The 21,890-nt window shown below is 26.3% G+C and overlaps 5 protein-coding genes across 54 annotated transcripts in view; 2 read left to right on the top strand and 3 right to left on the bottom strand.

Moving 5' to 3' along the window:
• The window catches only part of LOC129614844 (cell adhesion molecule Dscam2), a 168,980-nt gene extending 163,769 nt beyond the window's left edge, over positions 1-5,211 (bottom strand). For all 50 annotated transcript variants that reach the window (XR_008697410.1, XM_055529772.1, XM_055529777.1 and 47 more), the window contains exon 1: positions 4,987-5,211. The gene's annotated coding sequence lies outside the window, so the exon portion shown is untranslated. The remainder of the gene's footprint in view (positions 1-4,986) is intronic.
• A 2,742-nt stretch (positions 5,212-7,953) lies between these two features.
• On the bottom strand, positions 7,954-12,157 carry LOC129614853 (kinesin-like protein costa). The gene is made up of 4 exons (XM_055529797.1): positions 10,807-12,157; positions 10,349-10,749; positions 9,393-10,283; positions 7,954-9,327 (listed from the first exon to the last, which is right to left on the bottom strand). Exons 1-4 carry the CDS (start codon positions 11,925-11,927, stop codon positions 8,420-8,422), a joined length of 3,321 nt encoding a protein of 1,106 aa, XP_055385772.1. The 5' UTR covers positions 11,928-12,157; the 3' UTR covers positions 7,954-8,419.
• Positions 12,158-12,740: 583 nt separating this feature from the next.
• LOC129614848 (ATP-dependent RNA helicase DHX15 homolog) lies at positions 12,741-16,573 on the top strand. The gene is made up of 6 exons (XM_055529792.1): positions 12,741-12,913; positions 13,339-14,603; positions 14,660-14,923; positions 15,656-15,778; positions 15,863-16,216; positions 16,285-16,573. The coding sequence occupies exons 1-6, from the start codon at positions 12,864-12,866 to the stop codon at positions 16,410-16,412; spliced, it is 2,184 nt and encodes a 727-aa protein (XP_055385767.1). The 5' UTR covers positions 12,741-12,863; the 3' UTR covers positions 16,413-16,573.
• A 578-nt stretch (positions 16,574-17,151) lies between these two features.
• On the bottom strand, positions 17,152-18,773 carry LOC129614852 (phosphoglycerate kinase). The gene is made up of 2 exons (XM_055529796.1): positions 18,542-18,773; positions 17,152-18,463 (listed from the first exon to the last, which is right to left on the bottom strand). The coding sequence occupies exons 1-2, from the start codon at positions 18,648-18,650 to the stop codon at positions 17,325-17,327; spliced, it is 1,248 nt and encodes a 415-aa protein (XP_055385771.1). The 5' UTR covers positions 18,651-18,773; the 3' UTR covers positions 17,152-17,324.
• A 760-nt stretch (positions 18,774-19,533) lies between these two features.
• Positions 19,534-20,769, top strand: LOC129614861 (lactoylglutathione lyase). Its single transcript, XM_055529809.1, has 3 exons — positions 19,534-19,751; positions 20,080-20,303; positions 20,363-20,769. Exons 1-3 carry the CDS (start codon positions 19,581-19,583, stop codon positions 20,604-20,606), a joined length of 639 nt encoding a protein of 212 aa, XP_055385784.1. The 5' UTR covers positions 19,534-19,580; the 3' UTR covers positions 20,607-20,769.
• Positions 20,770-21,890: the final 1,121 nt, after the last annotated feature.

Genomic DNA, 21,890 nt, shown 5'->3' with positions numbered 1-21,890 from the left:
TGCCAAACACGTTAGAATTTAATTTTCCTTTTTTTATTTTTTACTCTTATACTATATTCGAGTAGATAAGGTCGAGTAACTTTGTATACATAAATTGTATACATATAATAGTGGACTTTTATGAAAAATTTGTAAATTATAAAATAAAAGGAGAGATCGTTATCCTTTTGAATTGGGATATTTTAACCATGTGCATGACTCATGCCAGAAGTTTTTTGAAAAAAAAAACAAAAAAAAATTCTTTTAGAATAAGAACACAGGGAAAAAATGTGATTTTTACATTATACAAAATGTCGCATATGAATGAAATATAAATCCATAGAAATGTGTATGAATATGTGACTGTCTGTCTGGATTGTAAGCGCATACACATATATATATATATATATATGGTTAAGTAAATATTAAAGTACTTGCAAAATAATGAATAAGAAAAATTTAATACAAAAATTTAAAAAAAAATTTGGGTACTTAAAAGATTAGGTACTATGGTTTTTAAGTGAAATTTAAAAAATTATTATTAAAATTGGGTTTAGAACTAAAAAATAAAATCGTGGCATATGTAACCGACTTTTTTTTCACTCATCAAATATGTGTTTTAAAATGACCTTCTCGTATTTTTAAAAATCTGTACCATTTAAATTGCATAGTCATAATTTTTATAATAATAAAAATTTTGCTAGTTATAACTCTCTATTCAATTCTCAAAATATTTTATAAACTCACTAAAGGCTAAGTTAAATGAGCGCCTACTAATATCTAACTTGAACAGAATTATATACATATATAGGTGTTTGCTTTAAATTGTGGTTTCATTGTTTTGTATATATTGAAATTTACAATTTGAAAACTTGCAAAATCTCAATTTTCATGTCAATTGCTTAGTTCTATTTGAATAAGCTAAAATACAGAATTCTGCACTAAAAACATAATAAATAAATGATTATTATAGTTTTTCAGTGTTTTCAATAAATATACATAAATATGTATAGATTTCATCAGATTTAATAATTTAAAATATAGTTAACATTAACCAATAAATTTTTGATACTAACTACAAAAACAAATCAAATCAAAATAAACTTTAAAATTCGAATGAACTCACTAGAAATTTTTTTGAATTTCATTTAACTGACAAAGATTATATGGTTGGGCTACGTACATATGTACGTCTAATATAGTATACATTTATATCTACATTTTTTTTTTACAGTCATGCCTGAATATTTTGTCTGAGTGTTATGCTTCACAGAATATTAAACTAAACACGAATGTATGCAAAGAATAGTTACGAATGAATGAAGAGAATAAAAAGCAAATGGTTTCACTTTTCAATTTTATTTCTACGTCCCAAAACTACATAGGTATGTACATATGTTCACCTACATATATAGCTACGTAATAAAACTACAATAATTTATAAATTTCAGAATAAAATTAAAGAAAGACACAAGTAAAGAATTTTTTTTTAAATAAAATTGAAATTTTCAATTTAAATTGCAATTTATAAAATAGAAAATTAAAATTCATCACACATTCAATCCCATACGAAATTATAATTTATCTACCTACAATCTAGTTAAATTCAAAGATATTGCAAATACTTAATATTGCTCTCCATTTTATAATTTAATAATTATGCATTTCTTTAGTTTTGTTTTATGTTTATTGAATTTTGTTTATTGTTAAATGACATTAAAAACCGTTTCATTCATTTTCATATTATACAAAAAATTCATTGCTCACAACAGTAAAACTCCGATAATATGAATGAGTTATAAATGAAATCAAAGTAAATCGTTTGATTTCATGAGTATAGTCGAAAATATAAAGGCAATTTTAATGTAAAGCTAAATAATAAATTTTAAGTATCAGTGGAAAATGTAATGAAATTTTATATTATGAATGCATACTTATAAATTGTAATTTCTAAAATATAACACTGATTTATTGCCAAATAACTACTCGTATGTTACACGAAATACTGCTAATATTTTGCTATACAATCAACAGAAATTTTAATTTTGATCATAATTTGTTAGACAAATAATTAAAACTCAAGTAGTTATTCCGATAAAAAAAATTTGTGATGTTGTGTCAAAAAAATTTAATAAATTCAATTTATAGTCAACCGAGAATTTCTCTTTTATTGTCAAAAATTTTCATTTGAATTTAGTATACCGATAAGTTTGTTGTTTAACATCGAATGAAGAAGAAAAACTACGCATATTTGAAAGAAAAATTCTGCGAAAAATTTATGGACCGAAAGAACTATATTATTAAAAGTAGTCGTCAGTTAAATGAAATAATAAACAATGCTGATATTGTCAGGTTCATTAAATCGCAAAGATTAAAGTAACTGCAACACGTATTGCGAATGGAAGATGATAGGAAAACGAAGAATATTTTACAATATAACCTCGACCAAACGAAGAGACGAGGTAGACCTAAAAAGAGGTGACTTAATAATGTTGAAGACAAAATAACCAAAATGGGCATTTTAAAATTTACAAGAGAAAAACAACAGATAGAGAAATTTGGAAGAGATATGTCATGGAGGCGAAAACCCATCCAGGCTTGTAACCCAAAAGAAGAAGAAAATAAGTTTATTGTGAAGTCTCAGAACGCAATATGAAGCGTTAATTATGTGACATAATTATTATGCGATGAGAACAATCTTCGTTAAATTCAATATAAGCACAAATATTTTTTGCTTTTATTTAATAATCAAATGAAAATATTTTAACTATAAATTAAAAAACGTAAATATTCTCGAAATATTTCAAAATTTTTTTTTTAAATAAATTACGAAAAAAAATTCATTGAACTCTTGAACTGTTGTAATATAGTACCTACATACATATATGTAGAAGCACGCATTTAAATATGCATACCTATATATAATTACTTACATATACATATTTACAAAATTTTTATAACAAAATTAAATATACAAAAATAACTTTAAAAATAAATAAAATTAAAATTTCAATAAATAGTTTTTAATTAAAAATTAATCTTTTTAATAGAATATTTTTAAAATAAATTCCTTTAAATTGAAATTCTTAAATTTTTATACTTAAAAATGGATGTTATATGGTCCTTTTCATTTTATTTTGATAAGTATGTATTATTATGAATTTATATATGTGTATGTACTTAAAAAATATTATATAAATACATGCCTTTATAGACATTATTATTCTTTGTACTTTTAACACCACACATAAGTATACATTAATATGTACATATTTACAGACACAAACCTAAAATTATTTATAAAACTACATTCAAAAGCATATTTTAATCCTTAGTTTTTTCTTTTGATTTTTCTGATTTTTCTATAGCAATTAGAAAGTATAAGCATCAGCAGCAGTAGCAGTAGCACTTTTAAAGTAAACAAATATGTTAAAATGAGATAAAAGATAATAAGGATATATTTTAAGCAAATAATCAACATATAAACATACAATTTTTTATATATATATATATAGATACCATTTCGTATCCTTAGTGATAGATTTTGCGCAAAATATGATTTACTAATACCTGCAAAAATATATTTTATTTTGTATTTAAAATTATTTCTATAGAATAGTTTCTTTGATCCAATCTGTATAAAATTTTATTTCTTAAAATTTTAAAAAATTTTAAAAATGTTTGTCCTTTTCATTGAATTAATATTTTATTTCAAATTGACAACGAACGACAAAATATGATGTTTATTTGAAGTTTTATAGAAATATGAGTGCGACAGAAACGGCTATAATATCATTTGCTTGTAAAAAGAAATGAGTAAAATATGAATCTGCTTTTTAAAATTTTACCAAATAAAATAAAATTTTCAAAAATCTGATATTTTACTAATATTTTTTCATCTGAGACCGATTTTCCTTCCCAAATTATTAAGTTTTTGCAACACAATGCTCGCACACTTTTTCACAAATTAAAAAATCAGTGAACTGAAGTTTCAAAATTTTAACCAAAAAGGAAGTAGACAGACTATAATATTAATATTTTGAATTTCATGTTTTACCATTATGGATTAAATAATCAAAATAAATACATAAATAATAAATAAATTTCTTATTAAGTCGAACTAGTACATAAAAGCAAGAGTCAGCTTTCAAGATCCAGAGTCAAATTTTAAATAAACTTTATTTTTTGCTGTCAAATTTCACCTCTTTAAATAATTTCTAAATGTAAGTATATGTCAATTTAAAAATATTTAAAAATAATCATAAATTTCATAAAGTTTCCAATATATTTCCATAAACAAATGTAGAAGAAACTAAATTATAAAAAAAAAAAAAAAAAAATTAAAAAAAATTTTTTTTAAGACTAGGGATGCTTAATTTTTTTTATAAAATTTTCACATAAAATTTATTAATTTCCAGCAAAAATCTGAATAAAATTAAAAATTAATAATCCTGTTTTTGTAATCCATAAAAATTTTTAATCCAAATAGCGTTTTTAATCCAAAATAATCCACATACATTTATGGTAAAAAGAATTCGTGACCCACCCATGCAAAAATTAAAATTTTTCATTTTTTTTTTTTTTTTTACTTATCCTTTGCACAATACTAGTTATTCACTAACACATATGCAAATTTTATGTTAGCAATTATTTTTCATTTTTTATTTATTAAATTTTCTCATTTTATTTTTAATTTCTACTTAAATTTCTTAATTTCTACTCATTTAAATCATAATTTTTCTTATATTTCATTTGAAAAATTTTTTAATTTCAATTTAAAAATATTTTTTCCACTCATAAAAAAAAAAAACAAACAAAAAAAATCAGAATACTTTTATTTGTATTGGTAACAATAAAATATCGATTTTGCCCACCAAATAATTTCGTTGTTCAGAATGAATGCCGGAAATTTTAACTCAATTTTTATTTAATATTTGTTTATTAAGAGAAAAAAAAACAAATCAACCAGATATTATTTTTTTGGTTTTTGTAATTTCTTTTTCTTACCGATTTTTATTATAAATTCGAAAAAAAAATTTAATTATATACAATTATCATATAAATTTTAAAATTGTTTAAATTTAATGAAAATGATCAATGAATGGATTTTCAAATGCTTTATATATGCATATATAAATATGCAAATTAATTATACATATATATATATATATGACTAAGCACCAACACGGTTATACCGACGAAAAAATTAACAGACGCAGACACACCGTTAACGACGCCTCAACGATGACTGATTTAATTGTACAAATTGTATACTAGTAAAGCTACTTTCTCTCTTTGTATTTGTATCTATAGATTTTTTGGAAATTTTAATTTTATTTCCAATATATTCCAATATTCCAGTATAAATTCCAATATATTGAAACAAAAAAAAAAAAAATAAGAAATTTTTATGATTCAAATAAAATTTTGTTTTTTTTTTTGTTTAGTTCATTACAAACAGTAGTAAAATAAAGTGTTATAATTGTAATAATTTTATATTTTATGAGCATTAATTATATGGCCAAATTTTATAATTTTATTTTTAAAAAAATTAATAGAAAATAATAAATATTTCACTTATCAACATCATAAAATAGAGCGATAGTATAATATTAGTGAACCAATTTTCCAATATTCCGAATCGGAACAAATTTACCAGACTTTAGCTTCAGACTTAATTTAACTTTAAACGGATCAAGTACAAAGGACGAAATAATTTTTTCTTCACAAAAACTTAATTTTGTACTGTGACCTAAGGATTTTGTTAGAAATTTTTATTAATCATTAGGCAATTTTTCCATATTACTTTTCATTAAAAAATTTTATAAACATCAGAATTGCATTTTATATTTTAATTAAGGAAATCAAAACTCACATTTTATAATTTGCTTAATTTTTCCAAACATTTATTTAAATTTTCTTTTTGCAATTTAAAAACATAAATATTTTTTATGTGTGTGTGTGTTTTTATTTTTCTTTATAATATTGAATTATAATTAAATATTATATTTTGAAAATTTTTAAATTAAGTAAATTTAATTAAATTTTAAAATTTATAATCTATAAAAAAAATAATTAATATAATTATTATTTTTAAAAAGTTTTATTGTTATTAATTAAAATCTAAATAACACAAATTCTATTTTCTGCTTTTAATCTCTTAAATAAATTTTATATTTTTTTATATAATTTTTTTTTCTATTTCTTTTTATCTATTGTAATATTTTCTTTTTTTCTTTTTCATAATTATCCAAATATTTTTAACAATGATATTATCAGAAAAATGTTTTACATAGACTTAAAATACACTTATAACTTACATAATAAAAATTTTTACATAAACTAAATTTTATTAATTAACTATACAAATAAAATTATAAAAATATAAAAATTTACAAATTATAGTGTTTTAATTTGAAAACTTAATTTAAAAAATACTAATTTAAAATGAAAAAAAAAAAACTTATTCAAAAATTATGGCAAAAATAAAATGGTTTCTCTTCAAGATAGTTGAAGTTTTAACATATTTTATACAACTAAACCCCGATAACAAGGTTTGGAAAAAAAAAAAATAAAATTTTTTTAAATTTTTATAATATTACAAAAAATTAAATTTTACAAATATTTCACATTTAATTCACATAAAGAAAACAAATTGCCTCTACAAGTTCAAAAAGACATATTTTTTATTCGCATCTAATATGACATTAGATGCAATTTTATATTTTTAAATATAAAGAATATCTTGTTACATTAGTATTGTAAATTAATTATGGCTTTGATATTTTATGTTGCAAATATTGCAAATTTTTTTTTTTTTAAATGTAGAATGACTTCTTTTTTTTTATATTATTAATAACTTAAATTTAATTCAAGAAATTCATTCACATGAATGAACCTAAAAAAAAAATATTCGATATGGACATTTAATAAATACAATATGTTAATTTACATATTTCAAAATTTCATTAAAGTCTAAAAAACGATTTTAGTAAATTGATAAATGGTATTCGATACACAAAAACTTCCCAATAATATTGAAGATCTAAAGAACAAATTTATTTTTTCAATATACGAAGCGCATTTTTTTTTTAGAAAATAAAAATATATATATACATATATATATATTAATTGAATTAATTTTAAAGTACGCCATTAAATAATTTTAATTTCTCCATTAAATAAAAAAAAAAATTTAATAAATTCGTTTTTAATATTTTAATATTTTTGGACGAAAAATTTTAAAATTCTTATCTACTTAGCAATTTTTCAAAAATTTTGTTTTTTAAATGATACGAGTGCAAAAATGATCTTTATTTCTACTACGTTAGTTGACGATATTCCAAGTTATTTATTTTTAATTTTTTTTTTTTGTCATGTTATTTGAATTAATATTTTAATATCTTTTAAATTTTTCATAAAAATTTATCATGAATATTATATATTTTTTTTTAATTTACTGTAATTGCATTTATCGAAGTAAAATATTATTTGTAACTGCATCACCAGTTAAACTGTTTCATATGAAATTACATAAATAAAAAAAATATGCAGGAAAATTTGTAATTCTACAATATTTATATGTAAAGTTTTCTATTAAACTTATATTAAAATACATATATTTATATACATATTTTTAATATATCCATGATTTTTGTTAAATTTCAAATAAATAAAAAAAATTAAATCTAATAGTAATTTAAGTAACACAAATTTTATACATCAATGGTATCATTTTTATGTTTCCACATTAAAAATTTAAAAAAGTTTTCCAATAAGTTATAAAACTCTAGTATATGTGCTTCTAATTATTTTTTACTGAATAACTTTAATAAAAATTATGAGAAATTTTGCATTATTATTTATAAAATGCTAATATTTTTAACGTCAAGATATTATTGTTACATTACTTTCTACGATTTTTTTTCTCGATTTTATAAGAATTTATTAATCATGAATCATGGACAAATTTTATAGAAATATGTAGTTCCTTAAAATACAAATTCGAGATCAAAAAATTTTAAATCGAAAATATTGCGATTTTACAATAAAATCTGCTTTTAAGTACAATTGAGTATTTTATACCTTACGCTTATTTTAATTCTTGAAATAACTAAATTGGTGTCACATGAAAAAATAAAATAAAATTTTTTTATCTTCTCAATAATTTGTCATTAACTTAAAGAATACACCGTTGTATACTCAATATATAATAAAAATCATATTTAAAAAATCCAGAAAATAAGTACCCAAGTACCCAAAAAAAAAAAAAAAAAACGAATAATTGAAAGAAAATTGTGTGAAGAAAATCGGTCAGACGATTGATTATCATAGATAATAAGTAATTGAATAATTTTTTGAAATGATTTTTTGTTTCATTACATTCATCTTTTTAAGTGAATTATAAAATCATAATGCGACTTTTCTTAAACAAAAAAGATTAATTTTTCCGAGATGGATCTTGAATAATTATTTTATTCTTTTGTCTTGTAACCTTTGTTGATGGCGGGGCAGACAACAATTGTTTTAAATTCTCTTCCGGTATAGGTAAATCATTTCCTTTAGATGATTTTTTATCATTTGCCCCATTACTACCTTGATGGTTTGAATTTCCACCGCCATGGTAACGTGTTAAAACTTGAAATTTTGCAAATAATTTATTTTTACTTTCACGATCTTTTTCTTTTATTTTATCCAAAGGTTTATATTTGGTTAAAGTATCTGGTGGCAAAGGACATAATCCTAAATCTGAGTGCTTGACTTTCAATAATTGTTTGTGTGGTGCAACTACTGCATGTTGTTTATATAAATCGATATCAAAATCAGTAGACTCTAAGCCACTACTATCATACTGAGGACTTGTTGGGGAAGTTAAATGGTTTCCAATGGCAATTTGTTGATGATGATGGTGATATGGCATACGATCATTGTTAAAGCTACTTGAACTTGTGCTTGTTTCCTCAGCTAAATGTCTTAGCATAAGTGTTAACTTTGTTTCATGTTGTCGCTGTAATAAAACAGCATTACGCTCACCCTCCAAGCGTGCTTGACGTACAGCATTACTTAAAACACGTTCACGCCATTCCCATGCATCGCGCTCTCTTTCCAAATTCATTAATTGCACTTCCAATTTTCGACTAGAATCACGTAAATCAATTACTTTCGTAAAATACTTATATAACAGTGTTCGCATCTCTTCTTCAGTTAATTTATTTAAACGTGCCATCAACATTTGTTCACCCTTTTCACGCTGAACGCGGTCGCTAGTATCAATTGATTTTCGGCCACATATTAATTCATTTTTAAATTCGATAGCTGCATCAATAGCCTCTATTGCCTCATCGCATTCTAAAAAAAAAAAACAAACAAAAAACCTTTTGATCAATGTGCTAAACTACTTATTTGGTACAAACCTAAAAGCTTCCGTTCTTCTCGATGTGATAGTATCTTTTCCTTCTTTAATTTGCGGTCCAATGTACACCTTTGTTCTAAAAGGTGATCCCTGGTTCTTCTTAAATTTCGAATCTCGTGTCGTAAGCTTTCCTGTTCTTCGGTATTCTTAAATTGTTCCAAATTTTGAGATTTCTCTTTTAAAACGTGATCTAAATGAGAAATTCTAGCTTGAACTTGCTTCAAATTTTTTCCTTTTTCATCCAGACTAGATGATTTGTTATTTTCTTTTTCTTTGAGAGATTTTAGTTCTGCCTCTAATTGATCCTTAGTCTTTTTTTCTTTTTTCAGATTTTTCTGTAACCCTTCGATGTGTTTTTTGGAATCATGAATAGATTTTTGTAACTTTTTTACTTTTTCACCACTCTCTCCAGCTATGTGTTTGATTGATGCTAAATCTTGAAGACGTTGTTCAATATGAGACGTTAAGGCTTTCAACCGTTCAACTTCGTTTTTATCACGTCCATTTACAACGGCTTTTGATAACTGTTTTTTTGTTTTTTCGTATTCAGCCTCCAATTTTCCTTTCTTCTTATTAAAACGTTGTTTGGCTGTAGTACGAGTATCGTTGTTTTTTATGAGATCGGAAATAAGTTTTTGTTTAAGAGACATTGTTTGTTCAAGTTCTTTGATTTGTCGTTGTTTTGCTTCAATATCAGTTTCGATTTTACGAATTTTCTTTTGTAAATTATCAATCGGACTATTGTGAATACGAATTGGATGATGTTCCGAAGAACTTTCTAGAAAATCTTCAGGAGATTTTGATAAGTTTTCTCCTCGACTAGCTACGCGACTAAGCATTGCTATCTCAGCACTACTAAGAGATGCACCCGGTTGAATAGATCTTCGACGCCCTGCAACATAGAATTTATAAAAAATGTTTAAATTGCATATTCATATAATTTGATAACAAGTATACCTCCCAAACCCGAAGAAGTTTTTCTTTCTTCCGGTCTAAAACTTTCACTACTTTCCATAACTGCTTTTGGTTGGGACTTCATAAAATCGTCATATTTAGTCCGAATTAAATTATCAGTCTTTATCTTCATGTTTTGCATTAACTGTTCGATCTTTTCATCAAAATCAGTTCCTTGAGTTTCACTTTCGTTATCGCTATCATTGTCAGAATTTTGCTGACATGATGTCTCAGGTTCGCTAATCACCTCCTCAGGCTCCTCGGTTTCTTGAATAGGCCCCAAAGGTTTTTGTGGTCGAATTGCTTCATTTGAACTTAAACATTCTTCACATTCCTGCTTTAAGAATAACCACTCCTCAATTTGCTCACGATCAGCGTCAATAACGCTCTTATTTCCAAGTAACCTAAAATGTTAAAGGAAATCAAAATAATTATAATCGATAGCGCACATTAAATATTACTTTGTAAAAAGTCCTTCAGCGTTTGATACCAATTTCAACCACTGTGATGCAGCAAATTGAATACCAAAATTATCAACACTACCACTGACTGGAATATCTTGTTCGCCTGGAATATTTCCGTTAACATCTGGAGATAAAGGTGTATTGTTATCAGAAAAAGTATTCATTATTACAAAATTTCTGACACATTGGGCTTTAAAAGCAAATTGTAAATTGAAAATTGTTTCATTCATGTCCCGTTCTAATGGAGACACACACAAAATTAGCAAAGTTTGGGCCCTACCACCAAATGAATCTTTTAATAATGTCGTCAAAGTTGTTTGATTATAATCAATCATATTATTATTATAAATTAACGATGGATCTGTTAATGATGTTACAATCCTTTCCAAGCACTGTAATCCTAAATCTTTTGGTATACTAGAATGTTGGTCCATACTATTCATCATATACATTCTTTCAGTACCGCACAAGTCACTAAAACTTGCAGTTGACAATCTATGTTGAATGAGTCCTTCTTGTGAGACCCAATGCTGCTCCAGGGTAAGGGTAAACAAATTATGAGCTCCATCATCTGTTTTATTTGATAGGCCAATTTGTAGCCAATGGAATACATCAGTAACAGATTGACACACGACGCTTCCAACTTCTAAGAGATCTCTAACATGTTCTCCTCTGATTTCAACCCAACCTATATTAATAATAAAGCTACGTTCTCTATGCGTTGTTGCCAGCTGGGAAAAAATTTCTCTAACACATCTCTGTATAATACCTTGTTCTGCTTCACTATAAATACAATCAAAACCTGGTCCAAGAAGCGTATAAGTTTTTCCTGTCCCTTTTTGCCCGTAAGTTACAACAGATGCATCAAAACCTTCTAGCAGTAGGCTAATCAACGGATAAACAGTTTGGTGATAAATTTGGGTCTGCTGAACTTTTGGTGGAAGATAGTGAGTAACTGGAAACGTCGAATGGGATCCAACTTGAATTATACCAGTTGCGATATTATTCATAATACCATTAATTGGGGAAAAATTTGGGCTCATTGGTATCGATTGAACGCATGGTGAATCCTCCATACAAGGCAAAATGCGAACAGCCACTTGAATAGGAATTTCCATTTTTGCTATGGCACACAAATTTCACCCAAGCCACTTATCAAAATCATTAAAATTTTAATTTTAAAGAAATAAAATTTTTTTTTAATTTCATTTATGTTAAAAAAATAGCAAAATAATTTTTGTAGCAATTATTAATTTTCCATATTATAATTTTAATATCACTTCACACGATTTCCTCAATTTATTTGCGGAAAATTTCTTTAAAAATTTCTATTCTAATTTCTGACTGATTGTTTTGGGTTTTAATTTTGGCATTTGATATTGACATATTTGTCATCAAAATAGTAGCTAGAAGAGTTGAAAAATTAATGTCATTCTAGAATATAATTCACAATATTTCGTGAATAACATTCGTAAATTATAATTATGGTATATATAAAAGGTTAATAAAATTAAGAAAAATCTGTTAACGTGACGTGGAATATCGATATTCTGATATCTATATAATATGTAAATTAATTATTTTTAAAAATTCTCTCAAAATATTATTCAACTAATAATTCAGCTATAAAGGACAAAGTATAACAAAACCAAACAATTTATGTTACCGATCATTATTTCCGAGACTTTTAATTTTTAAGCCTTAAAATTTCTTATTTCTACAAAAACAATTCAGTATTGAATGAAAAGGGTAATAAAATAAAGATGCAATTAAATAAGTAGCATATAAGAACAAAATATTAAAATTTCGTTTTCATTAAAAACTCAAACCTTGTGCATATATTTCTCAAAAGATGGCAGAATAAACTTGTCAGCTTGTAATTGTCAAAAAAGTAAATTGTCATATTTTTTCGCAAAAATTTTCCTGTTCTTCCTTTAGCTGGCGTCATTTCATTAATTTCAAAGCTAAGAATTTGTGAAAATCTAGCTTAAGCGTTTTTATGGTGTTTTTTTAGTTTATTTAATTTTAATTTTAAAAAAGTTTTATTGTATATTATGTCAAAAAGGCGTATTGAAGTTGGTGAAACTGTTCCAAAAAAGAAAAAGTAAGTAACAATGATGTGGCTTTCCATGTTTGGAAAAAATTTGAACGTAGAAAATATCACAAAAAAGCACATTTTTTTTTTATTGAACCTGAATTCAACTATCACATTTTAACAAAAGTGAAATTGTTCCTGTTAGTTTTGAATACATTCTTCTAGTTATCTACATATATAAAATTAATTTCAGTAACAAAATTTTTACGGGCTGACCTTGAATTTTTTTTTATTTTCGTATACTATTATGGCCGATTGATCAAAAATCCATAAATATGTACGTTTTCTGAAAACGTTTATACTAGATACTTTGCCAATATTATCGATTTTTTAATCGTTATAGATAATCAACTAACCTTTCCAAATTTAGTTACTGCTGCATTAATATTAAGTCAAAATTAACAATATATATTTATTAATTATTAATATTTTAGGGAAGAATTGAATCAAGGAGCATCAATTGCAGCGGCACTAACAGCTTCATATGTTACTAACGCAAATATGGCGGCCCAAAAATCTAAATCAATTAATCCATTTACTAAGCAACCATATAGCCAGAGATACTACAATTTATTCAAGAAAAGGATCACATTGCCAGTATTTGAGTATCAAGCAGATTTTATGAGATTATTAAATGAACATAAATGTATAGTATTAGTTGGTGAAACTGGTTCCGGAAAAACTACACAAATTCCACAATGGTGCGTTGAATATGCTTTAACCAAAGGTAAAAGGGGAGTGGCATGTACTCAACCAAGACGAGTAGCTGCAATGTCTGTTGCACAAAGAGTTTCTGAAGAAATGGACGTTATTTTGGGGCAAGAAGTTGGTTATAGCATTCGTTTTGAAGATTGTACATCTGCAAAATCGATATTGAAGTATATGACGGACGGTATGTTATTGCGCGAAGGTATGTCGGATCCAATGTTAGAGGCATATCAAGTAATATTATTAGATGAAGCTCACGAACGTACTTTAGCAACTGATTTATTAATGGGTGTTCTAAAAGAAGTAATCAAACAAAGAAATGATTTAAAACTTGTGGTCATGTCAGCTACTTTGGATGCTGGTAAATTTCAACAATATTTTGATAACGCGCCTCTCATGAATGTGCCAGGGCGAACACATCCTGTTGAAATATTTTACACGCCCGAACCAGAAAGGGATTATTTGGAAGCAGCAATACGAACGGTTATTCAAATTCATATGTGTGAGGAAATTGAAGGTGATATCTTAATGTTCCTAACTGGACAAGAAGAAATTGAAGAAGCTTGCAAAAGAATTAAACGTGAAGCTGATAATTTAGGTCCTGAAATTGGTGAATTAAAATGTATTCCATTATATTCAACTTTGCCTCCAAATTTACAACAAAGAATTTTCGAACCTCCACCACCTAATAAACCAAATGGAGCGATTGGTAGAAAAGTTGTTGTTTCAACCAATATAGCAGAAACGTCTTTAACTATTGACGGTGTTGTGTTTGTAATTGATCCCGGTTTTGCAAAGCAAAAGGTTTACAATCCTAGAATTCGAGTTGAAAGTTTACTTGTTTCTCCTATAAGTAAAGCATCTGCACAACAAAGGGCTGGTCGTGCTGGACGTACAAAACCAGGAAAGTGTTTTCGCTTATACACAGAAAAGGCGTACAAACACGAAATGCAAGACAATACTTATCCAGAAATTTTAAGATCAAATTTAGGTAAAATTCAGAAATAATAAAGTAAACAAAAATTAGTAATTTTTTTTTTTTTTAAGGAACTGTGGTTTTACAATTAAAGAAACTTGGAATTGATGATTTAGTGCATTTTGATTTCATGGATCCTCCAGCTCCGGAGACACTAATGAGAGCTTTGGAATTGTTGAATTACCTTGCTGCTTTGGATGATGATGGAAATTTAACCGATTTAGGAGCTGTGATGTCAGAATTTCCACTAGATCCTCAACTTGCTAAAATGTTGATTGCCAGCTGCCAACACAACTGCTCAAATGAAATTCTCTCAATTACTGCAATGTTATCGGGTGAGATTTTAAGATTTTGGTTGTATTTAAGAAATAATCCAATTAAGAATGTTAGGGACTACTTATACCCCCTCTTATATTTATTAGTTATTCAGTCTTTTTCTAGACTAACACAATCCCTCATATCAGATTCATTTTCCATATTTTGTAACATTTTATATTGCTAATGCATAGTATTTAAAAATGTTGCAAAATTAAAAAAACCGACTTACCTTTAGGATAAATGTTTCATGTGCGACCCGAATTAATGAAAACAGTGTGCATTTTATATAGGTTTGGTTATTTTTGTAGAAATTTTTAATAGATTTTAATTACTGGATAAAAATTTTTGGTTTGAAGTATTGAAAATTTGTTACATACTGTTTCCATTAATTCTCAAAAAATTAGCTTTTTAATTCTAACTTTTTTGGTAATAAATTATTTAGGAAATAATATTTTAAAACGACAAAAATTTGAATAACGAATTTATATTAAAAATTTTCGAGTTAACCTTAAATAACATTGTTTAGCAGTTTTAAAGAATTTTTTTATAGTTATCGACTTGTATCTATACTAGGCGGTAGTTTTACATTATAATAAATAAGATAAGTGCAAATGAAGTAAGAAATGATAGGAATATAATATCGCACATGAAACTGAACAAAAATAATAGCCCTTAGGTGTATAATCACTTAACAAAATGACAAATCAACTATATATGCGGGACGTGCGTCGCCCCAAAAATATATTTAGTCTCACAGTGCTTTGTACGACCAAATGAAGCTAAGAAGGCGGCAGATGAGGCAAAGATGCGATTTGCACATATTGATGGTGATCATTTAACATTATTGAATGTATATCATGCTTTTAAACAGAGTAAGTATCTTAGTCCTTTTTATTTTACATATTACATATTAGATTTTGCATATTATATCTAATATTTTATTATATTTATTTAAGGTAATGAGGATCCCAATTGGTGCTATGAAAATTTCATCAATTATCGTTCTTTAAAATCAGCCGATAACGTAAGAACACAACTGTCCCGTATCATGGAGCGTTTCAATTTGAAACGGACAAGTACAGATTTCAAATCGAAGGATTATTATATTAATATACGTAAAGCATTGGTACAAGGATTTTTCATGCAAGTTGCTCATTTAGAACGGACTGGGCATTATTTAACAATAAAGGATAATCAAAATGTTCAATTACATCCGTCAACTTGCTTAGATCATAAGCCCGAATGGGTTATGTATAATGAATTTGTATTAACCACAAAGAATTATATCAGAACTGTAACTGATGTTAAAGGTAATTCATACTATCCAATTTTATTGAGAACTAATGAAATCTCGATTTACTAAAACTTGTATTTTTAGCTGAATGGTTATTAAAAATAGCGCCACAATATTATGATATGAATAACTTCCCACAATGTGAAGCTAAACGTCAATTGGAAATGTTTCAAGCTCGGCTAGAATCGAAACAGTATCAGCAAGGGTTTTAAGACTTGAAATTAATTTACATTTAGTATTTTGAAATTTATTATTAATCACTTGAAATAGTTTTCACTCAGAATAATGAAAACTAAAATAGCATATAAAAATATGTATTTGAAGTAATATTACAAGGTAATCCTTAATAATAACAAAGAAGATTTTAATTTTATTATAAGTACATAATTCCTTTTTTTTATATAATTTCTTAAGCAAAAAACGTATATTTTATGTGTAAGTAATATGTTTGAAAAGTCATAAACCTTTTTATTTAAAAATTTAAAATCTTCCTTATGAAACATGTAGATCATTTTGTTTGAAAATTCAATCCAAAGTCAATGATGTAAACTGAGAAAATATTTGAGCAAAATTTAATTTTTAATGTTCTAGTTATCATACTTTACGATTTTGGGATTAATTTTGACTCAAAATTTATTTTCCTTAGAAGTTCGAAATAACGTATCTATAGAAAAAGTAGTTTTTTTCACAATTTTATATTAGAAGCACTTTACTTTAGTTTTTAATTTTTTTAATTTGTTCTTATTTTTGGGAAAATAAATGAATTCAAATTTGAAGAGTTTTTATTAATTAGGTAATTATGTATGTATTTTAAAAATTGTTATTTATCATTCAAAGAAAAGCAACACTAACTTACATTCCACCGTTTCTACTCTTGAAATTATTTAGTTATTAAAAGGAAAATGTACACTTCCTTTTCAAAATTCTTAAATGAAATGAAACGATTCGAAATGGTATTGAAACTTGAAATTCTTTTATTTGTTTAAAATAAACAATATATTCGGTTTCTAATAATTTACAATGAATATTTTATATAAACACAGTGAAAGTTATCGTAACTTTAGGGCTTAAGTTCTAATTAGATGTAATATAACACATGTCATTTGAAATTTAATTTATCATGATTAGGCGTCTGATAAGGCAGCTACACCAGGTAAAACTTTACCTTCTAACAACTCCAATGATGCGCCACCACCAGTTGAAACATGAGAAACAGCAGATTCAGTATTCCATTTGGCGCAACATGATGCGGTATCACCACCACCAATAATTGATACACAACCACCTTTTGTAGCTTCTACAACAGCATCCATAATAGCTTTTGTACCGTTTGCAAAATTGGGGAATTCAAATACACCAGGTGGTCCATTCCAGACAATAATTTTGGCACGCTTGATAGGCTCTGCGAAGGCAGCACGAGTTTTAGGTCCGACATCTAAACCCATATGACCATCTGGAATACCAGATTCAACGGTAGCCTCTGAAACTGCAGCATCTTCAGCAAATTTATCGCCACAAACAAAATCAACTGGCAAGTGAAGCTGAACATTATTTTTCTTTGCTTTGTCAACTAAATTTTGAACAATTTTTGAACCCTCTTCATCGAATAGCGATGAACCAATTTTCATGTTATTCAAAACTTTTAAGAAGGTAAATGCCATACCGCCACCAATTATCATTTCATGTACTTTATCTAACATATTTTCTATTAGTTGAATTTTATCAGCAACTTTTGCCCCACCCAAAATAGCTAAAAATGGTTTTGGTGGATTATCTAAAGCTTGTGAAAAATATTTCAATTCCTTATTCAATAAAAGACCAGCAGCGCGTTGGCTATATCCCTCACCCATCATGGAGCTGTGAGCTCGATGAGCTGTACCAAATGCGTCATTTACATAAAGATCACCCAATTTTGCCAAACTGGCACGGAAATCTTTTACTTTGGCTGGGTCAGCTTTTATTTTATTGCCACTGGCATCTACACCTTTACCTTCTTCTTCAACATAAAAACGTACGTTTTCTAAAAGAATTACTGATCCTGGTGCTGGGTCTTTGCATTTTTCTTCAACTTCGGCACCAACACAGTCATTTAAGAAAATAATATCCTTTCCTAAAAGTTTTTTCAACTCTTCTGCTACAGGAGCTAAGGTGTATTTTGCATTTTTGTTTCCATCAGGTCGTCCTAAATGTGACATAAGGACTACAGATTTTGCTCCCTTATCCAGTGCAAATTTCACACTGTCTAATGCAGCAACAATTCTTTCTAAAATTATAATCAAAGGTCATGGAAAAAATTTGTTCTTATTACAAAATTTCTGTTACATGATAAGATTAAACTTACGATTGCTAGCAACTTTTCCATCCTTGATTGGAACATTAAAATCAACCCGCATAAGAACGCGTTTGCCATTTATTTCCAATTTTTCAATACTAAGTTTATTTAATGCCATTTTGATTAAATTTTTATTTAATTTAATATTTTGGAAAAATTGACAGACAGAAACAAAATTTATTGCACCCAAAACTTTGCTTTGCTGGTTTCTCACAGAAGATATAACCTTCAACTGACCTTATTTAAATTGACAGATTGGAAAATGATTGAAAAAACATTTTATGCAAGTTGCAAGCTGTTCAACGAATTTTTTCTCGCATGTCAAAACGCACAAAATGTCATAGCGCTATTAAACAATTCACAATAGAATAAAATTGAACATGCGAATACTGGTGGTACTTTTTCACAAATTACTCTTATAACGTTACTCTTAAAACGCGTAGATCCGGAATGCGATTTGCTTTCAATCATAAAGTTCCTTTCATTTAATTATATTATTAATATAATATAATATTAATATAAATAGTAATATTATGCAGGGTGGTCAAAACTTTTCAAAAATTATAGCATCAAAACATATATTGTTTTAAAAAAAAAGTTTGAAAAAATAAAAGATATAGAAAAGATTTTTTGACAACGTCAAAGTATATGGTAAAACAAATAGACTTGTCGAAATAATAAATAACAATTCTTGATTAAAACAAACGTGTTCACGTGAGAAAGCTTACTTTTTTTACTAAGATCATTTATTTATAAAGTATTTATCTTAATGAATTGAAAATTTTTATAACAAAATTGTTTTGTATGTTAAACATCTTTATGGTGTTATATTCGTACAAAATAAAAGTAATATAAAACAATCTCATATTAAAAAAGGTAAAAAATCAGATCTTATTTTAAAAAAAGTTGAAAAAATTTATTGATCGACTATTTGAATACAATTTTAAGACGTTAAAGCGTTCGTTAAATATGTGCCATTGTCATTCAGTTTGCTTTTTGCAACAGTTGTTTTTATTTTTACAATTAATAATTTTGCTGTCAAAAATTTATGAGTTTTCCGGCTAATGTGTCACATATTTATCGGAGATTCTTCCAATTACCTGTGTTTAGTGGAATAAAAAACGGGACCAGATTTGTTAAACGCACAATGAGCGATTCCAAAGGCTTAACAGATGAAGAAGCCAAGGCATTATGCAAGAAGGCTGACCCTTCAACAAAGGTAAATAAAGAACTAGCATGTAAATGCAAAATACCTATTGCTTTGCAAGTAGTTAAATTGGTTATGACTTATTAGATTATTCTAAACAAAATAGTACAGCACCAGTACATAGTACAAAAATATCCATATTGAAACAAATCATACAGGTACTAATGTGATAAAGCTAAAAACATAGAGCATTCAGGTTTAAAAAAAAACACGTAAACAATATGAGCAAATATTTTAGGTACCTATACCTATATTTTTAGTTCTAAATCAAAACTGCGTATTTAATACTTCATATAATTTATATTCATACATACATATTAAAGGTCCATTTTTATTGCAGGAATTTTTATTTCAACAAACCATGTTTCGTATAAAAGATCCACATAAATCCATACCATTTTATACTGGAATTTTGGGAATGACATTATTGCAAAAATTAGACTTTCCAGAAGCTAAATTTTCTCTATATTTTATGGGGTTCGAAAAAGAGGATGAAGTGCCTACAGAGAAAAAGGAACGAACTAAATGGGCTTTAAGTAGAAAAGCAACACTTGAATTAACTCAGTAAGAATTTTAAATTTACATTTTATTAGTTTTTTTATTGAGAAAGACTATTTTTCAAGTAATTGGGGAACTGAAAATGACCCTAATCAAGCTTATCATAATGGAAATTCGGATCCAAGAGGATTTGGACATATAGGATTGGAAGTTCCAGATGTATATGCTGCTTGTAAAAAATTTGAAGAGTTAGGTGTTGAATTTGTTAAAAAACCTGATGATGGTAAAATGAGAGGATTAGCTTTTATTAAGGATCCTGATGGTTATTGGATTGAAATTTTCAATTCAAATACAGTTGCTAATTACTAATTAATTGTGCCTTAATACAGATATGCATTAATACAATGAGACTTCTTATAAGAAAAAGCAATCACTATAAAGATTTTTTAAAATATTTAAAATATTTTTCAATAATTTGTTTTATGTTTAATTTAAAGGCTGTAAAGCAATAAATCAGAAAATATTATTATAATTATAATAGTTTTAATTTTTGTTTAAAAACAAAATAAGAAAAATTTTTAGATTATAATTCTAAAATTAAATTTATCTCTAAAATTTATTTAATATTTAAATATTGAAAAGATATGAAAACCTCAAATGCTATTAATCGTTACATGATATTTGTACCACATATTTAATTATAACTTACTACATAGATTTTCAAGAAATTTTGTTACAAGCCATAATTTTGAGTACCTAGAATTGATTTTTATTAAAAAAATCACAATTACAATTGAATCTATCTATGCACATACTTATAAATACACCGAAAAGGTGCACAACTTACACTTGCATTTATGAGAAATACTTGAATATAAGCTAAGTTTTTTTTTTTGTTATTACTATAAAAACTTCTATGTACTTATGTATATTACAGTTTTTTTTATATAGACCGGGACTGTGCCACTAATTAAGAATACAAGAGGATATAACTTGTACTCTTAGTCAACGGTATCTGAATAAATACAAACTACATACATTGCATCTGCATATAAACAAAGTACATTGAATATTTCAGCTGTATAACTTGGTTAAAAGTTTACAATAGAACAGAGCTAAAGTTTTACATTTGCTGGACTTGTATATATAATACTACAGATTTAGATATATACTACAGTAATTCTTACAAAAAGTATTTATGTAACTTAAATTAACAACGAAATAATGTACATTATATAAACATGTGAATCTGTCATACATATTTTATTATTTTATTTTTTGTTACTTAAATTAATCAAAAATTAAGATATTTACACATATTATTTATGTATATATATATATATATATACATATAACACATTGAAAATCTATGACACTTGTTTTCTTCAATTCTTATGTTTTCTCAAATAACATTCTCAACTCTTGCTTGTATCACATATCTAACCTCTGTAAATATTATTGTAAATATTAATGTACTTATTGTACTTTATTAAAATTCTAATATAAAGTTTCATATTTTACAAGGACATACTGTGTTATCACCTAACACCCATCAATATTATTATAATTTAATTTAGTACAAAAACATACCTGTGTATCATACATGCATCTTGTATAGTATGTGCATTATCATTATAAACGGAATGCGAATGA

Source organism: Condylostylus longicornis, unplaced genomic scaffold (assembly GCF_029603195.1).
Source record: "Condylostylus longicornis isolate FDR11 unplaced genomic scaffold, ASM2960319v2 ptg000124l, whole genome shotgun sequence".
In the NCBI taxonomy this organism is placed as follows: domain Eukaryota; kingdom Metazoa; phylum Arthropoda; class Insecta; order Diptera; family Dolichopodidae; genus Condylostylus; species Condylostylus longicornis.
This window is presented reverse-complemented; position numbering and strand designations above follow the sequence as displayed.

Excerpts from the sequence above, each read along its gene's own strand:
- LOC129614853 (XM_055529797.1), bottom strand. The coding sequence starts at position 11,927 with ATGGAAATTCCTATTCAAGTGGCTGTTCGCATTTTGCCTTGTATGGAG. Across the intron at positions 10,750-10,806 it reads GCTGAAGGACTTTTTACAAA|GTTACTTGGAAATAAGAGCG; the intron begins GTAATATTTAAT and ends TTAACATTTTAG. Across the intron at positions 9,328-9,392 it reads AGAAGAACGGAAGCTTTTAG|AATGCGATGAGGCAATAGAG; the intron begins GTTTGTACCAAA and ends TTTTTTTTTTAG.
- LOC129614848 (XM_055529792.1), top strand. The coding sequence starts at position 12,864 with ATGTCAAAAAGGCGTATTGAAGTTGGTGAAACTGTTCCAAAAAAGAAA. Across the intron at positions 12,914-13,338 it reads ACTGTTCCAAAAAAGAAAAA|GGAAGAATTGAATCAAGGAG; the intron begins GTAAGTAACAAT and ends TTAATATTTTAG. Across the intron at positions 14,924-15,655 it reads AATTACTGCAATGTTATCGG|TCTCACAGTGCTTTGTACGA; the intron begins GTGAGATTTTAA and ends AAATATATTTAG.
- LOC129614852 (XM_055529796.1), bottom strand. The coding sequence starts at position 18,650 with ATGGCATTAAATAAACTTAGTATTGAAAAATTGGAAATAAATGGCAAA. Across the intron at positions 18,464-18,541 it reads TGGAAAAGTTGCTAGCAATC|AAAGAATTGTTGCTGCATTA; the intron begins GTAAGTTTAATC and ends TTATAATTTTAG.
- LOC129614861 (XM_055529809.1), top strand. The coding sequence starts at position 19,581 with ATGAGTTTTCCGGCTAATGTGTCACATATTTATCGGAGATTCTTCCAA. Across the intron at positions 19,752-20,079 it reads AGGCTGACCCTTCAACAAAG|GAATTTTTATTTCAACAAAC; the intron begins GTAAATAAAGAA and ends TTTTTATTGCAG. Across the intron at positions 20,304-20,362 it reads GCAACACTTGAATTAACTCA|TAATTGGGGAACTGAAAATG; the intron begins GTAAGAATTTTA and ends CTATTTTTCAAG.